The sequence below is a fragment of the Oculina patagonica genome, chromosome 4, assembly GCF_052425735.1.
Source record: "Oculina patagonica isolate OP01 chromosome 4, crgOcupat, whole genome shotgun sequence".
In the NCBI taxonomy this organism is placed as follows: domain Eukaryota; kingdom Metazoa; phylum Cnidaria; class Anthozoa; order Scleractinia; family Oculinidae; genus Oculina; species Oculina patagonica.
This window is the reverse complement of record NC_135761.1, coordinates 57,341,823-57,364,075: the sequence shown is the minus strand read 5'-3', so window position 1 is coordinate 57,364,075 and position 22,253 is coordinate 57,341,823. Positions and strand designations below refer to the sequence as shown.

Here is a 22,253-nt window from a genome sequence, read left to right as displayed (position 1 = left end):
GATGTATTGCGGTGTGATTAGCTCTCAAGCAGGGGGTAAAATGGCAAAATTTGCAGCTAATAATTGTACTTAAGAGTTTGACACGGTTCAACTTATAACATGAGCTACTTGCCGATGACAGTGCCGTCATACCACTCTGTCATCTAAAACAGATCGAGCACTGGCAAATTAAAACAGTACATTTCTTATCGCCAGTTTTTCTCTGTTCTTTTCTTTGCCTCTCCCGGCGTTCCTTCTTGGTTCAATGTACGAAAAAAAACAGAAATATTTTACCTTCAAGCCTAAAATACCCGATATAAAACATAAGAAGGTGTGATTTTGTCAGATTTCTTCATTTCTCAGAGGTATGTCGGCCGATCCTTGACACTTTTTTATTTGCTAACCTTCGCCCCAAGGATCAATTTTCAAATTAATCAATACACGAGACAGTTTCTAAAAGTCATTTCCAAAAAAATTTTGTATACGCTCGCTCGTTGACTGACCGTCAAAGGTCGCCTTGTGGAAGGTCTTTCAATGGGGTGTGAGCAGTTAATTTAATGAAGTCTATTTAGTACTATTTAGTGATACTTTCGTGTGGTGTCATTTATGGCTGCATCTGCGTTTTAATATACCTCCAGGTTCTTCAGCTCTTTCTTTATGAAGCTAAAGATTTTTCAAGCTGAGGAATGCAGACTGCTGACTGAAGCAGTCCGACGACATCTTGTTTGCATTTACTAATCAAGACTCCAGTCTGATAGAGTGATCAATCCAAGGCCTCTAATCTTTTCAAACATCTGAAATGCGCGAACTCAACGATGTAAAAGGCAATTTTATAATTAAAGTATCAATAGAAGAAGAATTTTATCACCATATAGCTTACCGATTTATTCGTCTCTGTTATTTATTTCCTTTATCTGCTTTATGTCCTTTATGCTTTTGATTCTCCCATATACATGACCATACATCTTATGGTCTTGTCGCCTGGGGCCAAGCCGCCGAGGAAATTTGAATAAAATCCTTATTCTACAAAAACGTGTCCTTCGTCTTAAAAATGATGCAAACAAAAGAACGCATACTCAGCCGTGGTCGAAAATTAGCTCGCGTTTACATGCAATCTTATCACCCCGGGGTCCCGGGGTGACCTTTTCACGAGGTTAGCACGTAAACAGACAAAATTGCTCCGTTTATTTCTTTCTCTCGTTCCTTTCATTGGTTTCCTAGACTCAGTTACTGAACTTCGGAGCCAAATTCGTTTCTTGAAAATCGAAGGCCATACAATGACATATTTTCGTGAGTGCAGCCAGTTCGGTCTCGAAATAAATTTCATTGAGTCGCCTATCGCATTTCATTTTGTAATTTTTATATACAGTATTTACGTTGGATTTCTCTTATCTTGTGGTTTCGACTAACTACTTGATTAGGCAAAGTATCAGTCGAAGCATTTGTCGAGTCATTGTTGTTTTAGTCGGCGCGATACTCGCTCGGGCCTACGCTTGATGCTTCACTTTCACTTTTAATTCTTCAGCATCTTTCGCACTGTCGTTTCACGGGCAGATGAAACTATAGGAAAAACTCGCCGGGTTTGTAGCCATAGCTGAGCCGTAGGTAGCCATAGGCTTTGTAGTTTGCATTTGGCGACTTTCAGATAAAATGAGTCGACCCCGGGTAGGCGGGTTACCCCACCTTGAAACGTTTACATGGCAAAAGACCCCGGCTGGGAGGGTTACCCTACCCAGCAGACCGGGCCCCGCCTAGGCGGGTTACCCCACCTATCATGTAAACACGATCGAAAAAAATGAGAGTTTATATGGCAGGCGGGCTACCCCACCTAGGCGGGTTACCTCACCTACCCGGGGTCCCCCACCTCCATGTAAACAGTTAAGGGACGGGCCATCAGAAAAGTGGTGGCAGAGGTGGGGAATTATCAGCTTTCGCGAATTTTTTTTTTACGCTCATAGAAGGAATGTTTTGTTGAAGAAGAAACGACGGGGATTAGTGGTAACCACTCCAACACTCGGGTTTTCTGCCAAATTACTTTATTAGGTTTCACAAACTGTTCTGGTCAGCAACTTTTACAACTCTGATCGATTGATCTTGCTCGCGCGCTTATAATGGCGCCAAACTTGAGCTGTCAATCAACTGCCAAAAACACTAAACTTACAAATTTAGGCTTACGCAAGTTCATGCGCAGCTCGTTTTACGTTTAACTGCGACTGCGTCGTACGCCACCTTGGCCACGAACCTTCGAAAAAGTTTCTTTCCAAATGATCTTTCTTTTCTTGAATCTTAGTATCATGACAGGCAAGTTTGGTCCAAACAAGAACGCGCGAGCATTATAAAGTTTACAAGGAACATGTTTACAAGATAATAGTTAAGAGTAGTGCTAAGATTTACAATAAAGGTTGTTGTTGAAATTTTAGGAAAGGCTTAGGTGTTACAAGAATACACTTGCGAAATACAGTTTCGTGGGAGGGGTTTACCCTTAGAAATTATCCATATCATTAAACGTATGTGGACGGGACGCAAACATATCTCATGAGGCATCAATACTTTGGTTTTGCACCGGGGGCCCCCCCCCCTTTGTGCGAAGTGTGAACGAAATACAAAAGTAATTAAACATTGCAACTAAAACATCGTAAAAAGTCAGTAAAACAAGTAAAGTTTGACAGAAAAATTAGACAGAATTTCACTAGTGCGTAATAGAATCTAACGAGACTATTTTCAAAAAGAACGGTTACAAAAATTAGCTCCAGAATTTTATCTTATTGTTTTCAACAACACCCGTGTGTACACAATCGACTTCTGCAAATAACACAGCTGGATTTAAGGTCTACAACAAAAAACAACAAAGTTACATCAGTTACTTTCCTTGTAGTAAATATTTTAGTAATAGATACATATTTCATGTATGATTTGTTTCCTTGGAAACAATACATCTGTTTGTACAATGGCAAGGTTACAAGAATATAACAACTGATCAACTGACATAGGTTTTGTCTTTTTATTGTATTTTAGATTTTAATGTATTTTAATGTTTGGCTTCCTGTTTCTGAACGCATAAATCAGTTCTGCTACTTACCTCAAGCTCTCCATCAACATCTCCTATCTACTCCTACGTCACCAACCTTCGACCCTCCATCATCACACTCTTCCTCTCCCCGTCATTCCACCTCAATCGTGGGTCTCGGCTTTTTCTGTTTCCTCGCCTGACTTTGGCCGGCAGTTTGCCTGTTTTTTCCGCTCGTGTGACAATTTGTTCTTTTAAATCAAAACTCACGTTCTTTTTAAAACTTATTACTCTTAGCGATTTTTACTTTTTACTACTTTTAATGCAATTTTTAATTTTAAGATTTATTAGCTATTTTAACAAATTTTTATTGATTTTAATATATATATATATTTTTTTAACATTTGTAAGCGCCTAGAGCAGGCCTGGATAGGCGCTATAAAAATATATTTATTATTATTATTATTATTATTATTATTTAACATTTATTTTCTCAGAGGACCCTCCTGAAAACCACCCCCTAGGTGATTGGATGCCTCCTCTTAAAATATTATATTTATTATTATTATTATATTATTATTATCAAAAAAGAGCATTGGCAATTACCAAATGTATATCAGAAATGTACATTTTCCGCAAAACAATTACAATGGCAATAGATCTATTAAAGTTCTCTTGTAAAATTACATAAATTCCCTCCATCCACGATTTAAAATATAGTCCCCCTTCTCAATTTCAGACACAAAAGTCCTTCTGAAAAATCGCATTTTTATAAACTTGACGTTTCGTATGCTAGGCTACATACATTTTCAAGTTTATAAAAATGCGATTTTTCATAATGTTTATCACCGTTGTTTGTGTTATATTTTTAATCAAGTTACGATGGCCTAAAACCAAGAGTCTATATAAAAGTCCTTCTGATAATATCCCCCCCCCCCCTCCCTTACTTAAATAATAAGCCCACTTGAAGAGAGCAACTTAGGGCTTATTTTAGCTTCTAATTGCAATAATTGCATGTCATTGCAAGCGTTTCGTGGTAGCAGTGCAGTGGGAGACTGAAGGACGGTTAACTAATGGTGCCGATAAAATTCGCCGCCAGACGAGCGCCAGTATTAAAATGGCCTGTTAAACTGAAACTTCCGATCCAATTTGGAATCGTCGGTGTTTTTTTTTCTGGGAGTGGATTAATTAATTCGCGGGGTGAAGGGACTCCAAAAGATTATACTTATCTGTCTAATCCAATTATTTGATTATGTTCTAGTCCAATTTCGTCAGTGGTGTGTCTCTAGACCTCTCTAGAGACACGACGTCTTGAAATTAATATTTATGTTTCAAAAAGCCGGAAATCTCCGATAGCGTCAGTTCCTACCTGTGCTCACAACGTCCGCTTGTTCAATTCAACATCATTAACAGTAACAAAAAATAAACTGATTCTATTTGTAGCAATACACAATAAAAATTCTACCTATCTGTAAGAGAATAAGCTAGAATATGAAGTGCGCTCTAATTATTAAAACAGTTCATTAACTACGGAAGAATTTTATTTGAGTGTTTTTTTGATATTTTCTCCGTAACTGCATTAACCTGCGATCAGACGTTATTTTTCTCGCGGCGGGGGTCCTTTTTCTCCTCCCTCCCCCCCTGATCGCAGGTTAAACTGCATATTATTTTAACTTATCCACCATCGCACGCGTTTTGTTACAGAATGGATTGTATTTATTTACTTTTAGGGTCAAAAACCTCCTGCGCTGAATGGAGTAACTGTTATGACTTCTCTGTCTTCTGTAGCCGCCGCAAAATGGTCAAGGAGCTTCAAGGCTCGCCTGCCGTGCATACTGTGACAGAATGTGTACATTACAGATGTAGGAATTGGGAATATGAGGATCATGGATCAGCATGCACGGGGTCGAACGATATCGGTTAGGGTGAGGTTGCTCATCTCCCTGCCTGTCATGCACCCTCCCTTTGGATTATAGTTTACAGAAAGGGGACACATCTCGGTCTGACCGTTTGTATCTTTGTTTCATTACACCCACTCTGCGGTTAGCTGTCCTCTATGTTCTCTGCGTTCAAAGGCGGGTGCTGCCTTTGTAATTACATCTGCAAATGGTTAGACATTCTAGTCTTCTCGGATAAGGACGATAAACCGTAGGCCCCGTCTCCTGCATCTTCAGTGTTAAAATCAGCAGGGGACGTTAAAGAACCCAACCACTCATCGCAAAGAGTAGGGCACGAAGTTCCCGGTGTTGTGGTCTGTTCTATTCCATGGGTTGGGTGGTGAAGTGAGATCATACATATGGACGGAAAGCGGCTGCCATAGGCGCCTTATACCTGATTCTGCTTTTATATCAGCCGGCTTGCTTTGTCTCTCCTTTTGGTGCCTCCCTCTTCATACTTCCCCGCTTTTTTCCGTCCCCCCCCCCTCTCCTCTCCCTTCCTTTCTTTTTTTTTTCTCCCCCCCCCCTTCCCCCCCCCCTCCCCCCTCTTCCCCCCCCCCCCCCTTTAAAAAAAAAAAAAATATGCTGATGTCCGGTCTCATCCCATAGATTTGAATTGTAAAGCGCATTGATCATGAGCTTCGTAAATGCGCTATATAAGCACCCATATCATCTTCATCATCTTGTTTAAGCCCCAGTTTTTTATGGGGGTATTAGGCTTTTAGGCAGAAATTTTAAAGCGGGAGTCCAAATTATTTTGGGCCAAAGGCACAAAGTTCATGGGACCGCAGGCTCCATGCCCCTAGGGGGGTCTGGGAGTATGCCCCTTTCGAGAAAATTTTGAAAAAGTTGAAGCCTCTCAGACGTGATTTCCGTGATTCTGAGCAGCTTTAAACTTCTTTCAGCGATGCTATTAAACCGCTATTTTTCCATGATAATTTGACAAAACTATTTGGGACAGAAACTCTAGTTAATTCTTACAAACAGTGATTGAAATTTGAAGTTGAACTTACGAACGAACACGAAAGAACAGATATGCGTCGTTTTGTTTACCCAGGAGCGTGGAAATTTTTAGCTCTTGGAAAAGTGGCCTGGGAACGACATGGTGAGTCAATGTTTTGCTTGTGAAATCGCTTCGTTCAATCTTGATTCGTGCAAAGAAAACGGAAAGAAAACTCACTAAAAAGTTGCAAATGGAGAAGAAAATCATGCCAGAAAGGCTAAAACAACTCTTGAACGCTAAAGGAAATGTATTTTTTTTAAAAATTGTACTTACATGTTTTGTTACATTTCAGCACATGCAGAAGCTCGTAAATTGCCACCCGAAACAGGCCGTCAAAACTCCTTTTTCTGAAAAGTGGCTGTACTTAATTTTGGACGCCTGGGCCGCCTGGCTAAGGGGGGGGGCTGATGTTAACAAATATTTCAACTTTACTTTAAATAAAAAAATTAACACTTTTTTAACCTTGCCCAGTGTCATTGTCCTTATTTTCTATTTTATTGTGTTTAATTTCATTTTTCTTGTGGATCAAGGGGGGTGGCTAGCCACCCAATCCACCCCCCCCCCCCCCGGATCCGCCCCTGGTGTTCGAGCTAGAGATCTTTCAGGCCGGCGCTAATCTCGGCGATTTCGGAAGCATGAAGTGACTAGAATGGGATGCTAGTCCATCGCAGTGTTACCCCCATGCAGCATACATTTAATTTGCCGGTACCCACTCATACACCTAGGTGGAGAAAGCCATTGTGAGAGCCGAGTGTCTTGCCAAAAAATACAACCCAGTGACCCCGGCAAGGGCTCGAATCCGGATCGGAGTGCAGCACTGGATTTTGTAGCTTGAAATTGAAAAAAAAAAAAAAAAAAATCCAAGGAACAAAAGTACCTTTTGCGCCTAGTGGTTTTCTGGCGGACACTGGGAATTTTTTTTAATTTCTATTTTCGCGAAGGCTCGCGTGTGTAACGTGATATTTAAGTGCATCCACGCCATTGTGCGGCAAAAAAAAAAAAAAAAAACACCCCCGGCAACCATTGAATCAACGGCTCATTTGAGACTGATGAAGGGGTTACTTTTTAAACACATTATTTACATGAATTACTGGGAATGAGGTTGGCTAGGTTGGCTAGCCTGTGTAAGTCAGTATCACAGGCTACCCTGCCCCTCCCCTTAACTCGACCTTAACCCCTTCCCTCTCTCCCACCAGAGCAGACCTGAGCATTTTGGCAGGTTCTAATTAGCCGATACTCGGCATTTATTTATAGAAAGACGAAATATTAGAATAAAATGTCCGCACTGTGAACACAACTATGAACACAATGTCCACAGCAGTGCTCGAACCCGGACGGATTGATTTCGGAGTCCAGCCGCCTCAGTGCGCCAACCATTCAGGCCACCGCTCCTCCCAATGTTCTCTGAAGGGTGTCTTAAATTTTTGCTTGCAAGGAGATGAACGGTAACTAGTCGTAACCAATGTAAAAATGTGAATTCCTGTTTACAAGCTACATGAAGCTAGGCAACGAAGTATGAGAAGTGATTTATCGGCAGCCTTGCATCCCCGTTTCGACCCTGTTCTTGAATTCCAGTTCTTTCGGGGGTTTTTTTTCTTTAAATTTTTTGGTCGGCTTTCTTTAATCCTTCAGTTTTGGATTTGACAATGTTTTTCCTATTTTTTTCCTGCATGAAAAACCGTCGGAAATTCCCCCAGAAAAATTCTAACAGGTAATCTTCTTTAGTATTAGGCCCCAGGGTTCCGGGAATTCCGTGAGATACTGGAGAGAGTGACAAACTGCTGACCCAAAGTATTGCACACAAAACTTCCAAGAAATCGAATGCTCGTGGGTGCATAGAGTCGCGGAGAAAATTTGTGGCCACTTTGTCTCTTGATCATTTCTGACAAGTCCGTCCTAGTCAAAACATCGCATCACAGACAGATAGAAGAGTATGCCTGGTTAAATTTTTGATTAGTCGGTAGTTATGGATAGCAAAGCACAAAGGAGAATAGAAGTTGCTAAGCGTAAAGCGAGAGCAGGTGAGTTATGAAAATAATTAATTAGCTTACCGGTAATAAGCTTATGTTTTTTCTTCTGACTCTTATTAGAGGCCCTACCAGGGTAAATTCCGACAAGCGCATGGCCCAAAAAGTGCGACGCATACAGCCAAGGACCCAGGAAAACATTCCGACAAGGACAAGTATTTCCCTCAATTTCGGCGACAGAGAGCGAACAGCGACATGGCACATATTTATGACAGCGACAGGCCCCCCTGGCAGGGCCTCTTATTAGCTGACCTTCTTTTTGGTTACTGTGAAACTTAAATTTGGATTCCGTTTTTCCCGTGAGTAAGCCACGTTTTTATTCTTTTTTAATGTTTATTTTTTTCACTACAAGTACAACTACAGAGCTTTATTTAGAGTGATGTAAATTGATATGCCCCGATCCGCCTTCCCCCCCCCCCCCCCTACCCCCAAATAAACGTAAAATACTTAAAGTGGGGCTCATATGTTTGGGATCTCATGAGCAAAAGTCTCACAAGCTGGTCAAGGGAAGCTCATTACTGGTGAATCATTAGTTGTTTAAAGTTGGTTTGTGGAGATCTGCACTCAGTTGTGACCCAGGGTGTATTCTGTGTACTCACCATGGCAAAGATATGCCAAGGTTATTTTATTATTCTACGCCAAGGTCCTTATTATTCTTACCCTTATAAGTCATCTGATCGCCAGTTAAAACTGGCCGACTATGATTGTACAGCAGTAAGGTGTGCATTTTGAAATCCATGCCAAAGATCTCTTTGGTGTAACCTGCATAAAAATATTAATGCAGCCTGGGTGTTGTGCCCAGATAATTTCCTCTACACTGTATTATGTGGCTTGCTGAAAAATGTTGGTCTTTATGTCATATGCCAGTTAAACTTAATAGATCTTTTATTGACGAGGTTTGTTTGGACAAGATGGCTAATACTGGCCTTGTACTTTGTTTGAGTGATTATGGACCTTGATTGCATCTCTGCCCAAAAAACATGCAAAACAGAAAAAAAAGAACTTGGCCTTTATTCAGCCATTTGACTAAACAAGCTCAGTCCTTCAATAACCCATAAACCCAGCCCTCCTCATTAGTCAGATAGTATATAAAATTAATTATTATTAACAATTAGACTACAAGCCCGAGTTTTCTATGAGCAAATAGTCAACGAGGCGCAGCCGAGTTGACTATTGCTCATAGAAAACGAGGGCGAGTAGTGTAATTGTTTTAGTAGAAACTCTAAAGGATTGCAGTCCAAAACCTACAATATTACAGCACTTTGAAGACAAAAATCAAGAAAATTTACCGCTTAAAGAGCTACTCGCGCGCGCAACTGTTTTCTATCGGCGAATAGAAAACAGTGGGAGAACCAATCAGATTCGCGGATTTCCAATAGAACACAGCTGAGTTTCTACTAATTTCAGTTAGTAGATGTCACTTTGATCATAATTGCTGTACCTAAGATCACATGCCATGCACTTTGACTCTGAATGATGGTGTAATTGGTGTAATTAGGTTGTTGTACAGTGGACTATAAAGCATGCTTGCATTATATCTTTGCATTTTGTTGTTTTCTTGTTTCCTTTTCCTTTGGGAAGATTCCAATTCAAAAAGTGCTTATTTTAATCATTGAAGTTTTGAATTCTCCCAATTTCATCTTTTCTTACATCAAAAGATGAAAATAAAGTTGTTTTCCTATTTCCTTAGTTATCTTTCTTTTATTTACTTACTTATGAGTGTGCTTATTGTTTTGTTAGAACTAAAGGGAGAGGATGGATGGACTAAGTTGAATTATGTGGAGGAATTTGATACAAGTCTTGCAACTGTCAAAGACAATGTTCCACGACAAGACTGCAATAAGATTTCAAAATCAGAGTTTGTTGATAGATATGAAAAACCAAGAATACCTGTTGTATTGACGCATGCGATGGATCACTGGAAGGGAATGAGAAAGTGGACAGTTGAGGTTTGTTAAAAATATGTTTGGATATCCAACATACCGTTTTTTCTCAATTAAACGTCAGGTACCAAATTAACCCTGGGTTTCCAAAGTGGAGTTGAAAATAGGCCTTCAGGAACCCCTCCAGTAATTCCAGTAGCTTTATACTTTCCTAAAATTTTGGTTTTAATTAGTCCCACCCCCACCTCCGCAGAATTTCTATTGACCTTCTGTGGGTGGGTATGGAGACTTGAAATCTGGAACCAAACAATCCTTGCAAAGACTATCTAGATAGAGCAAGAAGCCTTTTCTCAAGAAAGATATGATATTTGTGTAAACTGTCCTTTGCATTATTATAGTACGGCTAAAAAATAATTAAACGTTACAAATTAAAAAATAAAATGCATTTATTCAACTAAATTTAAATTAAGTCACCTGCAGGGTAGAAATGTTTAAGAGGAAATCCGCCAGGACTTCGTACGCCGGACTTCGAGTAGTTATTGGACAAAATTATGTACCAAAACTATTTACACCTGATTGCAAGCTTTTGTGTTACTGCTTCAAATATCTTATCGAAAGAAATCTTTTCTAACAACACCAAACATCGAAAACAAATTTCGAAGTTCCACTGAATTCCCATGAATCGCTTAAAAGATGTGAGCTTTTGCCCATAGCTTGTGAACTTTGAATATCCTTTTCTCAGACTCTGATAAGAAATTGTTGTACCAAAATTATTTCCACCTTATTGCAAACTTTTTTGTTACTGCTTCAAATATCTTATCAAAAGAAATCTTTTCTAACAACACCAAACCTCGAAAACAAACTTCGAAGTTCCACTGTATTCCACTGAATCGCTTAAAGACGAATTTACAAAATGGCTACAGTGAGATTTTGCCTATAGCTTGTGAACTTTGAAATTCATTTTCTCAGGCTCTGATAAGAAATTGTTGTTGGTGTTATCACGGATAATTACTTACATCTTAACCTTTTATTAAGGGTAGGAAATAACGCAATAGGATTTAAATTATTCTGGTACTTGATTTTTGTCCAATTTTTATAAATATTACTCGACTTCCTAGTGGATTCCGTCTTAAATACTTTGAAGAGGGAAACCTTTGTTTTTTAGATTACCATATTTCAAGAGCAAATCCCTGATAAAAGCAAGAATCCTGAAGCAGACAGGAACAAAACTTCATACTTCTTTTTATTTTACCCAAGGAACCCATTTACTGAGCTATTTTGGAAAACGACATTAAAATATTTGGTTTCCTTTTACTTTTTTTAAAATGTGCAAAAGCCAAAAATTTGACTAAGACAATATGCTTTTTGTTTCCTTTTGTGTAATGTAGAGACTGGCAAAGAAGTACAGACATCAGAAATTTAAAGTTGGTGAAGATGATGATGGCTATGCTGTGAAAATGAAAATGAAATATTACACTGAGTATGTTACACATCAAAAGGATGACAGCCCACTGTACATTTTCGACAGTTCCTTTGGTGAGGTAAGCTCAATTGTTACTAGAAATTTTCTTTCTTCTTTGTGAACACTCTGAGGTGGAAACAATGTACATTTGGCTTAAAATGTACAAATTAGAACATTAACCTTAAAATGCTACAGCAGTAACAGGGATGTAGCTAAGAAAACATTAAGCTGGCTCATCAACAAGCCCAGCTGGCTTTTGAGTTTTCATGTGAAATTTCAGCGGGATTTAAGTTCTATTTCAGCCGGTTAAATTAGCCAGCAGCCAGCCCTTAGCGACATCCCTGCCAGAAAACCTTTCTTACTGTTCTATGTGCAGATGGACTGTTAAAAAGCTTATTACACACAAACAATTATTTGATAAGTGTCATTAACTACATGTATCTGAATGTGAATGTAGGTCAGAGCAAACTGCAAGTTTTTTTTTACCCTTGCTATCATTGCTTGACATGTCTGTGTAAACTTATAGAAAAGTTTCCTTGGCAAGTTTTACTTAGAACATACTTTGTACATGCAGTAAAATTTGCCAAAACATCATAGAATTGATTATTCCTTGACAAGTTTTCCTTGTTGATCATGCAAATGCAAGTGATACAGCAAGTTTTACCTGAAAAGTAATTTTCCCTCCAAAGACAAGTATTTGTCTAGTAAACAACTGGCACCTAAAGTATGCCAGTTGTTTGACAAGGACTGAGTCAACCAAAAATGTAGACAGATTACAGTACTCGTTATATGCTAATTTTCCCAAATTTTGTTTTCATTGATTCTACAGCATGCAGAGAAAAAGAGGCTATTGAATGATTACGAAGTTCCACGATTCTTTGCTGATGACCTCTTTAGATTTGCTGGAGAAAAGAGAAGACCCCCTTACAGGTGTGAAAAGAAAAAAGCATTGTACCTGCACGCAATAAATTTGTTCTGAGTGACTATTTGTTAGGGCTGCAACGATTTCTCACAATACGATACGTACCTCGATACAAGTGCCACAATACGATACACATTACGATACAACATTGCATACAACAGACGAGTCCTATAATTTTACTAATTTCTGTTGGTCACAGTTTTTAAAACTGTATCAGCAGCGAAAAGTTATTTGCTAAGTGAACTTTTCAGGAACCACATGTTTTTGCTTGTGGGCACACAAGGCTGTGTCGGTGGACAACTACTTGTCGCATCTTTAAAGAATATGTGATCGGAAGTGAAGCAGAATGGAACTTCAGTTTAATCTATTGACAGTAATTTCTGAAAGTTGCTGAGGAATATTTTATTGTTTCACGATACTGCGATATTTTGTTCAAATACCAATATTCGTATCTTGACAAAAATTATCGCGATTCACCAGTGCACCGGTGTATCGTTGCAACCCTACCGTATATGTTTATCCTCAGCTGACACTACCATTTTGTGCGTGAGTTAATTAGGACCTGAAACAAGTAAAGGTTATGATTTTAAAAGTTAGACCCGTAAGCAGTAGGCTTGGGTGGTTGCCTATGGGCAGTTTGATTTTATGTGACAACTTTTTTACTTTTTTTTTTGCATAACATACATTATGTATGTCGTCAAAATAAAGTTTGGGTCCCACGAACCAAAAATGTTGTCAGGAGGTGGCTATGAGTTGTATGGAGTTCTGAGTCTAGAAGGGCGTTTACGTAACGTGATGTGCTCCCACAAATTATTTCGTTAGGGGAGAGCATGTGGAAAGTAAGATCCAATATGGAGGGTCGACACATCAACATTAAAGATTTGTGTTCTAGTGAACCTGCGTAAGAAAGGAATTTAGCTTGCGGTAATTTATTGAAACCTTATTGTTCTGTTTTTGTGACGTCATTTTCTCAACTCAATCGATGGAGGAAAGCTTTATTTCACCCAAAATGCTTGTTTATTTGTTTGCATTTTAGCAACTAATTTCTTACCTGCAGCGATAGCAGTGATCCAGAAAGTATACCACTTGAGAAAATGACGCCAAATGTTTTTCCCGGGAAGCCGGGTCTCCAAAGTTGGTAACCAGGCCACAGGAACATGGTGGTTCAATGGCGGACGAAAATTTATTGACTTTCTAGGTCGAAAAAGTACACTTTTCTTCATCCTATAAGAATATGCTTTGAAACTTGCGTTCTATATCAAGTTAACTACCAATCAGAGGGAAAAACAGGTATCCCAAAATTTGATCGTAGTAGCACTTTAATGTTCAATTTAAAGTCCCTACATTGTTCTCAATTAACCTTTATGATAATAACTTATTTGGTTAACTTTATTCCAAGTGGTTTTGTTCAAGTAGTGCACTGTAGCATGTAATGTGTTTCTTTGTTTAGGTGGTTTGTCATGGGACCAGCCCGTTCAGGCACAGGAATTCACATTGACCCCTTGGGAACCAGTGCCTGGAACAGTCTGATATCAGGGCACAAACGCTGGGCATTGTTCCCCACAAATGTTCCCAGGGATCTTCTAAAGGTAACCAGTGCCAAAGGGGGAGATCAGCGAGATGAAGCTATCACCTGGTTCACAAAGATATTTCCAAAAACGCAACTTCCTTCCTGGCCTCAAGAGTATAAACCGGTGAGAAAATGAAAAGATTGACTGAATGTATACTGTGTGGCACGAGAGGGTAATGAGTTGTTAATACTTTCCATTACAACGTTTCAAAACCTTTAAATTGAAAAATCAATCAATCAGCTAAGTGTTTCACTTGCCCGCCAATGCAGCACAACAGTTTTTTTAATATTAAATGACTGTACATGCTGCTGTTATATAAATTTACCAGGTAAAATATGCAGAGCAGTGAATACAGTTATTATGCTGACTATGGTCATTTTCCTGTTGTGTTTTTAAGCTTGAGATCCTTCACTGCCCTGGTGAAACAGTGTTCATCCCTGGAGGATGGTGGCATGTGGTCATTAATTTGGACACAACAATCGCTGTGACACAGAATTTCTGCTCACCTGTCAATTTTAATGTTGTGTGGCACAAAACGGTCAGGTAATAGTTCAAAAATTTACTGTTAGTGATTACATGATTGTTTGCACTGTGTCAAAAGGGGCAAAACAATTCTAACTTATACCATAATAAGGTGATGATCGTGGGAGATGCCATGACTTTATAGTTAACAAGCTGGATCACTTGAGGAGTATCGGTTTGAGTCCTGCCTTGGGTCACTGCATTGTGTTCTTGGGTAAGACACTTTACTCTCATGGTACCACTCTTCACCCAGGTTTATAAATGCTCACCAGTGAATTAAATACTGGGGGGCAACCTTGTTTTGCACCCCATCCAGGGGGGAGTAGAATTTTTCTTAACTAGTTACAAACTAGTAGCCCGTTGCTGTATGGGCCCGGGGGGGGCACCCAGTATATTTTTGGGTGGGGGTGTGCCGCTGGGAATTTGAAGCCCTTACCCTATACCAGACCATGTTCAGCTGATTTTTGCAACCCTGTACTAGACTAGACACTGAAAATCCCTACCCTATCCCAGACTTGCATTTTGTTAGAACTGTATCATTATCAGTGTTTTAATGGAAAACCATCTGTGAACAACGATGCCGCGATGATTTTATTTACGTTTAGGAAAGCCTCTTTCTCTTCCGAGTTTCTGGACTATATTCGTCATACCGTCGATCGGTTTCCCGGCAAATGCTACCCTTTTCTAGACCAAAATTCTCTGATTTCTATACCCTATCCCAGACTAAACTGCTTGAAAACCATACCCTTCACAGCGGCACATACCTAATTATATAGCTCATGTATGGGAGTGCCCCCCCGGGTGTATGGGCCACTTGGCCTGATGTAGACTTGGCTTGGGATTAGATGATTGGTGTGTCAGGCTCATCTGATCTAGATGTCATTAGAGCAAAGGCTTAATCCATTTTCCTTATGTTCTTTGGCAAGCCGAACACTCTGCTCTCAGAGAGAGTCTTTCCATCCAATAAAATATATAAAATAAAATGGGCATTATGTTTGGCACCTTTGCAAAATGCCAAGGAATTGGGGCCAACCTGAACTGGAAAATCCACCAGTATCCCATCCAAACGGGAATTTGCAATACTCCTCGCTTCATGCAATAGAAACTGTTACAGTAAAATGCCAGCTATGCAGGCCAATTTTATAAATATGAACAAGGCATAATCTTATATTACAGTACTTTGTGTTTATATTAATTATTTTTAAAGTGAAGAGATGATCCTGGCAGTATCAATTCACTGCGAGGATCATTTTTCGCTTTACATCTCATCCGCAGTTCATATATACATGTATGACAAGAATTACTATTATATTTTTGAGTTGATTCCATTACATGTATATTCACAATCAGTCAATAAATCTTATGGGGTATTTGTTTTCAGAGGACGACCAAAACTCTCTCGAAAGTGGTACAAAAGGCTAAAGGTAACTAATTTTCGCCACAAGTCTCTTTTTAGTTCAGTATTTAGAACAGCCGACTGGTGCTCGGAAGGTCATGGGTTCCAGTCCCTTCTTGGACTCAGGTTTTTTTTGTCCCATGCTCGTGACAATAGACCATATTCGTACTATTCTCGGTATTGGACTGGAACTAGCTTGCAATGGCGGGGGAATATAACTAAAAAGAGCTTCATGTCATTTGCACTTGAAAAGATTACCCGCATTAGCCTCCATTGGAAGCTAGTTCCAGCTAGTTCCTAAAAGCGGAGCTCCCTCATTTATTTATTTTTCACAGGAGTTGATAATGTGTCCGTTCTGGTAAATAAGCGGCCAAAGCACTAAAGGTCTACAGTGGCCCATAGGTGCTAGACAAATTGAAACCGCCCACGGTGTCGCACAACAAAATGCTCGCAGCAGAACAAATTATATACATTATTATACATTGTAGCCACTAGCTGTCTTCTTATTGGCTAAGAGGCTACAGCTAATTCTGGGAATCCGCGCAACCTACAGATTAGTGAATAATCTGCTAGCAGATTATTCACTAATCTGTAGGTTGCGCGCGCAATGCATGATTTCCAAGAGCAATGTAGTGTGTCAGGCATCTGGCGGCGAAGGAAATTCAAAGTTCGTCAATTCGCTTCTTCAACCTAGAAAAAATTTGACCTTAGTTGAAAAATTGCTGGACGATAAATTCTCAGAAAACACAAAATGACTGACATAAATTGGGAAGGACTTATTCCACGAAATACGTTGAGGAAAAAGCGTTCAGAATTCGGCAGGACGCAAACCGGAATTAGCACAAGTTTTGAAACAGGTTGAAATCGTTTGTCATTATTTTCTTTACCAGAAAAACAATGTTAATAAAACAATTATTAGATTCGGATTTTGTGATATTCAGAATAATCACAAAAACCTCATCCAATAATTGTTTAAAATAGTTTCGCGATCCTAAAGAGACATCAATATTTTTCGTGGTTAAAAACCCAATCACTTTTTTTCGCCTGTGATTGACATCGTTGCATTGCACTCAAATGGGCTGCTCACGTACACAATATAAAATGTAAAACTTTTTTTTTTTGGATAAATCGGTGGTTATCTTTTATCTCTTGCCGTGCATGTGTACAGTTTGATCAACTTTTCAGTAATCCACACTAAATCATCTCTACGAGTTATTCAGTGTAAAAGGGAGCTCCATTAAGGCGAAGAAATTTGTTTGGAATTTCTTCAAAAACTCTGAGCTACTCAGATGACGTAAAATATAATTTTCAGAATAAGTTTAGCGTAAATATTAAGTTAGGCCTCGTGCATTTTGGGCAAACTTCTATGTTTTGCCGTCGCTCAACACTTCGGAAAAATTTACTTAAATGCACTATTTAAGTCTTTTCAATTTTCTGTATGAAAATTTATGGCTTTAATTCGGAATAAACTGACAGCAATATAAAATAATCTCACAAAAGAACATCACGGCAAGGGATCCCCCGTCGTCCGAGTGCATCGGGAAGCCTGTTTGCAGGCTACATATACCTAACGGCCATTGAAGTGAAAAGTAGTTCACGGCAACAGATATCGACCCACGGCAAAATAAATTGAGGATATTACATGGTTGCGCGGAGATATGAAATTTATCTTCGAGTGTTCAAATCGATATCTCACGAGTGAGCGCAGCGAACGAGTGGGATATCGATTTGAACACGAGAAGATAAGTTTCATATCTCCAAGCAACCATGTAATATTCTGTTTATTATATAAACCTACTAATTCATGTACTAATTACAATGTTTTTGACGATTTTCCGAAGATTGCCGACCATTTTCCGAAGATTTCCGAAGATTTGCAAAATGTCGTCCGAAGGTCGTACGAATGTTTCCGACCATTTTCCGAACTTTTCCGAAAATTTCCGAAGATTGCCGAAGATTGCCGAGGAAAATCCGAAGATGTTTCGACTTAATATCGATTTTCTTTGGCTCATTCAGCATTGAAACAGGGCAAACTTGTCAGAAAATGTTTAGAAATCGATATCTTCACATGTGAAAATAACATGTTATTTTCACGTGTGAAGATATGATTTTTTCCTGCGAAAGATTTCCTGGTATTTCACTGATGTTTATATAATAAAATAAACTTCGGGTAAAAAAATCACCTCATTATAGCTTACATGTACTACAAAGCGGTAAAGTATTCCTGAAAATACCAGTTAAAGACAGCCGATACAGAACTTCTCGAAACTGCGTCCGGAAAACAAAAACTTTTTTTGTCATAAAATTTATAGGCAATAATTCATTTCAGTAAATGTTTTTACCTTACATTTTCGTCTTTTCCTTTACCTCAGCGGACTTGATTGATAGTTAGTTTAGCTTCGCTTCAAAAGCTTTATGCTCATGTCCCTCCAAAACGAGTGAAAAATGTAGAAAAAAATATTTTTCCTCCGAAAACGCTAAGATTTTTCAAACCGTTTCTTCGGCTAAACACTGTAGACTGCTGTAGTTATGTAGCCGCGGCAAGCCGCAAAAAGCGTGCGAAAAGCATCTAAACATCCCGGATGATCGCCGCCATCTTGCACGATTCCGTCGTACGGCCAACGCGCCCGCGAGCCATACCGCTAGCCAACATGACCATGAAAACTCAAATGAATGGTTTTATGAGTATGAATGCTCCGCTCGCGCCCGCCTTTGGCCTTCGCAGGAGCTCCGCTAATAAGAAGATCTAGCAGCAGGGTGTTAAATTTCGCGCCATTAATTTTCACAGGTCTTTATTTTCGTGATCTTTTGCAATCGCGAAAATTAGTAATAATACGGTACTCATAATATAGCATTGAGAAATGGAGTCCTGACGTTTTTGGCCAGTCTCAGATTTATTTTAGGAGTCTACTACTGTACACTACTATGAGTGTTTAATTTGTGTGCCACTGCCTCGTTTTACAGAAGGAAAGGGCTGAAATAGCAGAGATTGCTGACAGTGTACAAATAGATGAACCCACTGGTGTCCAGTCCGACTCGTCCTCCTCGGCCTCTTCCTCCTCGTCCTCGTCGTCCTCGTCATCAAGTGAATCTTCTGAGTCTGACTCATCTGATTCTGAAGGTGACAGGTGCAAAGAGAAGGAAAAACACAGCCCTTCACATGGAGATAAACGGAGACGAAAACGGTGAGAGGCGTTCAAAGGATAGAGGACACTAGAGAGTGTTTTGTGAAGCCTAGAAGTCCAGGCTCGAGTATATCTGAAGTGCAGGGATGTAGCTAAGAGCTGGCTAGTTTCAGCAGCTGAAAGAGAGCTTATCACCGGGTGAAATTTAACTAGAAAACAAAGACTTGGCCTTGAAGGAGGGTCTGAATGGGGGGGGGGGGGGGGGTCCACATGTCGGTAGTCAGTTAAAATTTTATTACTTTGTCGGTTGTCAGTTATATTTTTCGCCCTTTGTCGCTAGTCGGGTATGAATTGGAGGTTCCTCATGTCGGTAGTCAGTTAAAATTTAATTATTTTGTCGTTTGTCGGTTATATTTTTCGCCCTTTGTCGGTAGTCGGTTAACCCCATTCAGACCCTCTTGAAGGTGCATAGGTCAGAAAAGTCGGCTGGGCTTGGTTAGGAGTCTGCTAAGCTTAGAACTTTTTTGTAGAAGAGCAGTACATACTTGGTTGTTCATGACACTATCTTCGTCTCGAGGGTAGTTATACGAATCTCTTGGTCAATATAATTATATTGAATCTGGTTTCTGTTACTTGATGGGATTCAGTAATGCCTTGGTAATTTCTGTTACTAAAAGAAAGATCCCCAAATACAATCTAGCTTTATTTTGAAGGACGTCTATGCACGATGTACTTTGAAATTGAACGTGCTTTTGGAGTACAATACAATCTTTATTAACGTGGTCAGCACGCTTAGCTATAAAGCTACTTTACAGGTTCGCGACGAAATAAAAATACAAAATAGAAAAATAAGAACTTCTTAAGAAGTGTATAAAATAATTTAATGATTGGAGGAAAGCTGAAAAACTTCACCCGTTCCAATCCTTTAGAAAGCAATGGAGCGGCAATGAGACGTTCTGATTAACGTAGTTCACATATTGGCCATGACAAATAAGCCAAAAACTTGAATTTCGTAAGTTTAATCGCAGATTGTGTGCAATAATTGTTGTATGTTATGGTACTTCCTTTAGACCGAAGCTGAACTCCCCATTGGTGTCATCCAGGAATGAGCGGTGTTCTGGCCCATCCTCTCCAAAACGAGGCAGATGACAGTGAATAAGGTTTGTCAGCTGCCATATTAGAGCAGTTTTCAATTGAGTGTCGTAAAACCAAAACCAAAGTAATTACTTCGGCCAATCACAAAGGACACAGACAATCCAGTGAACCAATCAAAACTCGAAGCAAATACATGTAGCCGGCACGAAGCGCGGGAAAACGTGCGCGAGCGAGTCACGATTGGTTTTGGTTTAAGTTCTGATTGGCTGAGAAAGTGGCGCGAGATTTTTAAGCCAATCACTGAGCGTAGTAATGCAAATCCAAAGCAAACGTAATTTACTTTCCACGCTCAAGTGAAAACCGCTCTAGCCGAGTTTCGATAAATTTAAATTCTAACCTATAGGTGCCTAGGAGTAGGGGACTAAAAATAAAGAAATTACATCCAGGTTTATGGATAAATATATCGTTCCTTTTGTTGTAGTTTCATAAGCCATGGTGCCATATCACAACCCTTATACATGTATACCGAAATTGGTCCATGTGTTTTATTTAACAATGTAAGGTTTAGAAAATATCAGTTCAGAGATTCATATTGTTGATAAAATTATGGCATTGTCTTATGGTGCTTACGTTTGCGGGGTTTGACCGACAGCGCTGCTTCGTTAGCTCGTGTTCAGTGTGTAGGAAGGACAAGTTATTGCCGAATAATAACGTTCTAGTATTTTTGGGGGGGGGGGGGGGGGCGGGGGGGCTGTGGCTGAACATTCTTACTTTTTTACAATGTGGACTTGAAAATATTTTTGTTAAATATTTTTAGCGTGCTTCAATATTTTGAAGAAAATATGGTATTCAGTGGCGGGTCCAGACCTTCAAATAAGGGGTGGGGGGGGGGGGGGGGGAGGCGATAAACCAGACCCTCCGGGAAAAAAATTTTCTCGGCCCTTCGGGCCTCTGTTTCTTCTAAAAATAAGGGGGGCCCTGGCCCCTCCCCTAGATCCACCACTGGTTTTGCAGTATATCATTCTGAATCCCGTTCAAATTTTGCAAATGCACATGTACACATCCACTCATTTTCAAGGCTGCTTATAATCCACGCCCTTTCCTTTTTATCCACGTGTTTCAGAAAAAAAAGCCCCCTCTTTTTTTCACCTTTGATTCCGTAGCTCGCCACATGCACAATTTGAAAGCCTGCCTAAGCTTCTTGTGTTTTCCTCTCTCTCCTTCTCTAGGTTGATTCCCATTGCAATGAAGAACACACGAACATTACGGAGAAGATACTCGACGAATTAATAAATACATTTTGTTCGAAAGTTTGTGAAGAGCTTATAAATAGGTTAATTTTTTAACTCAAGCAAACAAATTCATTTCTGATCTGACGGTTCAATGTGATTTAAAATGATATGACATGTTTTGAATTGTCGCAATTGTTTTGTTGGTGGAGTTAGATCGTTCAATTTTATTTTTCAAGTTTGAGTTATGGCTGTTGACTGGCCAAATATGTGAGCGCTATAAGAATCAAAATCAAAATTTTATAAAATACTATTTATGTCATGGCGTTAATGTTAATACAATTGTTTTTCTTTGCAATAGCTTTGTTATTACTGTTTAAAGTTGTTGAAATGCCTGTTTTTGTTGGTATTTGTGTACAGTTAACTGATAGCGAAGCGCGCAAGTGACGTCACGACTCAGACAAGACTCAGACAAACAAACCGAAATGGCGGACAATTTTCCTTAAACATTTTCTGAAACAGCCGGTGTTCCTAAAACACTTTCATAAAACGCAAACTTCGCCTAGTCTCCTTCCATTTTTTCTCAGAACACGCTGATGTTTTCTGAGCCTCGTGGGGGTTATATTCATTCGCATTCTATTTTTAGACCTTGCGCGCTTCGCTGTTGCTGTAGTTGCATTGCTTGTTAGAGCGGTTTTCACTTGAGTGTCGAAAGTAATTTGCGTTTGCTTTGGTTTTGCATTACTACGCTCAGTGATTGGCTTAATAAACTCGCGCCACTTTCTCGGCCAATCAGAACTAAAACCAAAACCAATCGTGACTCGCTCGCGCACGTTTTCCCGCGCTTCGTGCCAGCTACATGTATTTGCTTCGAGTTTTGATTGGTTCACTGGATTGTCTGTGTCCTTTGTGATTGGCCAGAGTAATTACTTTGGTTTTGGTTTTACGACACTCAATTGAAAACTGCTCTAACTACAGTGTAGTTACATCGCTTTGTTGTTATCACTTCTTTTTCCCCAGTTGAAGAGAAGATAATGAGTGTTTCAAATAAGTGTTAAAAACATGGAAATTACATAAAATAAGTTATGGCTTGTA

The 22,253-nt window shown here is 39.5% G+C and overlaps 1 protein-coding gene across 1 annotated transcript; it reads left to right on the top strand.

Moving 5' to 3' along the window:
• The first annotated feature begins 7,726 nt into the window (after positions 1–7,726).
• On the top strand, positions 7,727–22,253 carry LOC144650853 (bifunctional arginine demethylase and lysyl-hydroxylase JMJD6-like). The gene is made up of 10 exons (XM_078510617.1): positions 7,727–7,947; positions 9,694–9,902; positions 11,225–11,377; positions 12,128–12,228; positions 13,671–13,914; positions 14,189–14,334; positions 15,695–15,737; positions 18,674–18,894; positions 19,905–19,994; positions 21,159–22,253. The coding sequence occupies exons 1-9, from the start codon at positions 7,893–7,895 to the stop codon at positions 19,981–19,983; spliced, it is 1,251 nt and encodes a 416-aa protein (XP_078366743.1). The 5' UTR covers positions 7,727–7,892; the 3' UTR covers positions 19,984–19,994; positions 21,159–22,253.

What these genes read in the sequence shown, in the direction of transcription:
- LOC144650853 (XM_078510617.1), top strand. Translation starts at nt 7,893, where the DNA reads ATGGATAGCAAAGCACAAAGGAGAATAGAAGTTGCTAAGCGTAAAGCG. An exon ending in TGAGAAAGTGGACAGTTGAG is followed by an intron (nt 9,903 to 11,224) that starts GTTTGTTAAAAA and finishes TGTGTAATGTAG; the next exon opens with AGACTGGCAAAGAAGTACAG. An exon ending in TCGACAGTTCCTTTGGTGAG is followed by an intron (nt 11,378 to 12,127) that starts GTAAGCTCAATT and finishes TTGATTCTACAG; the next exon opens with CATGCAGAGAAAAAGAGGCT.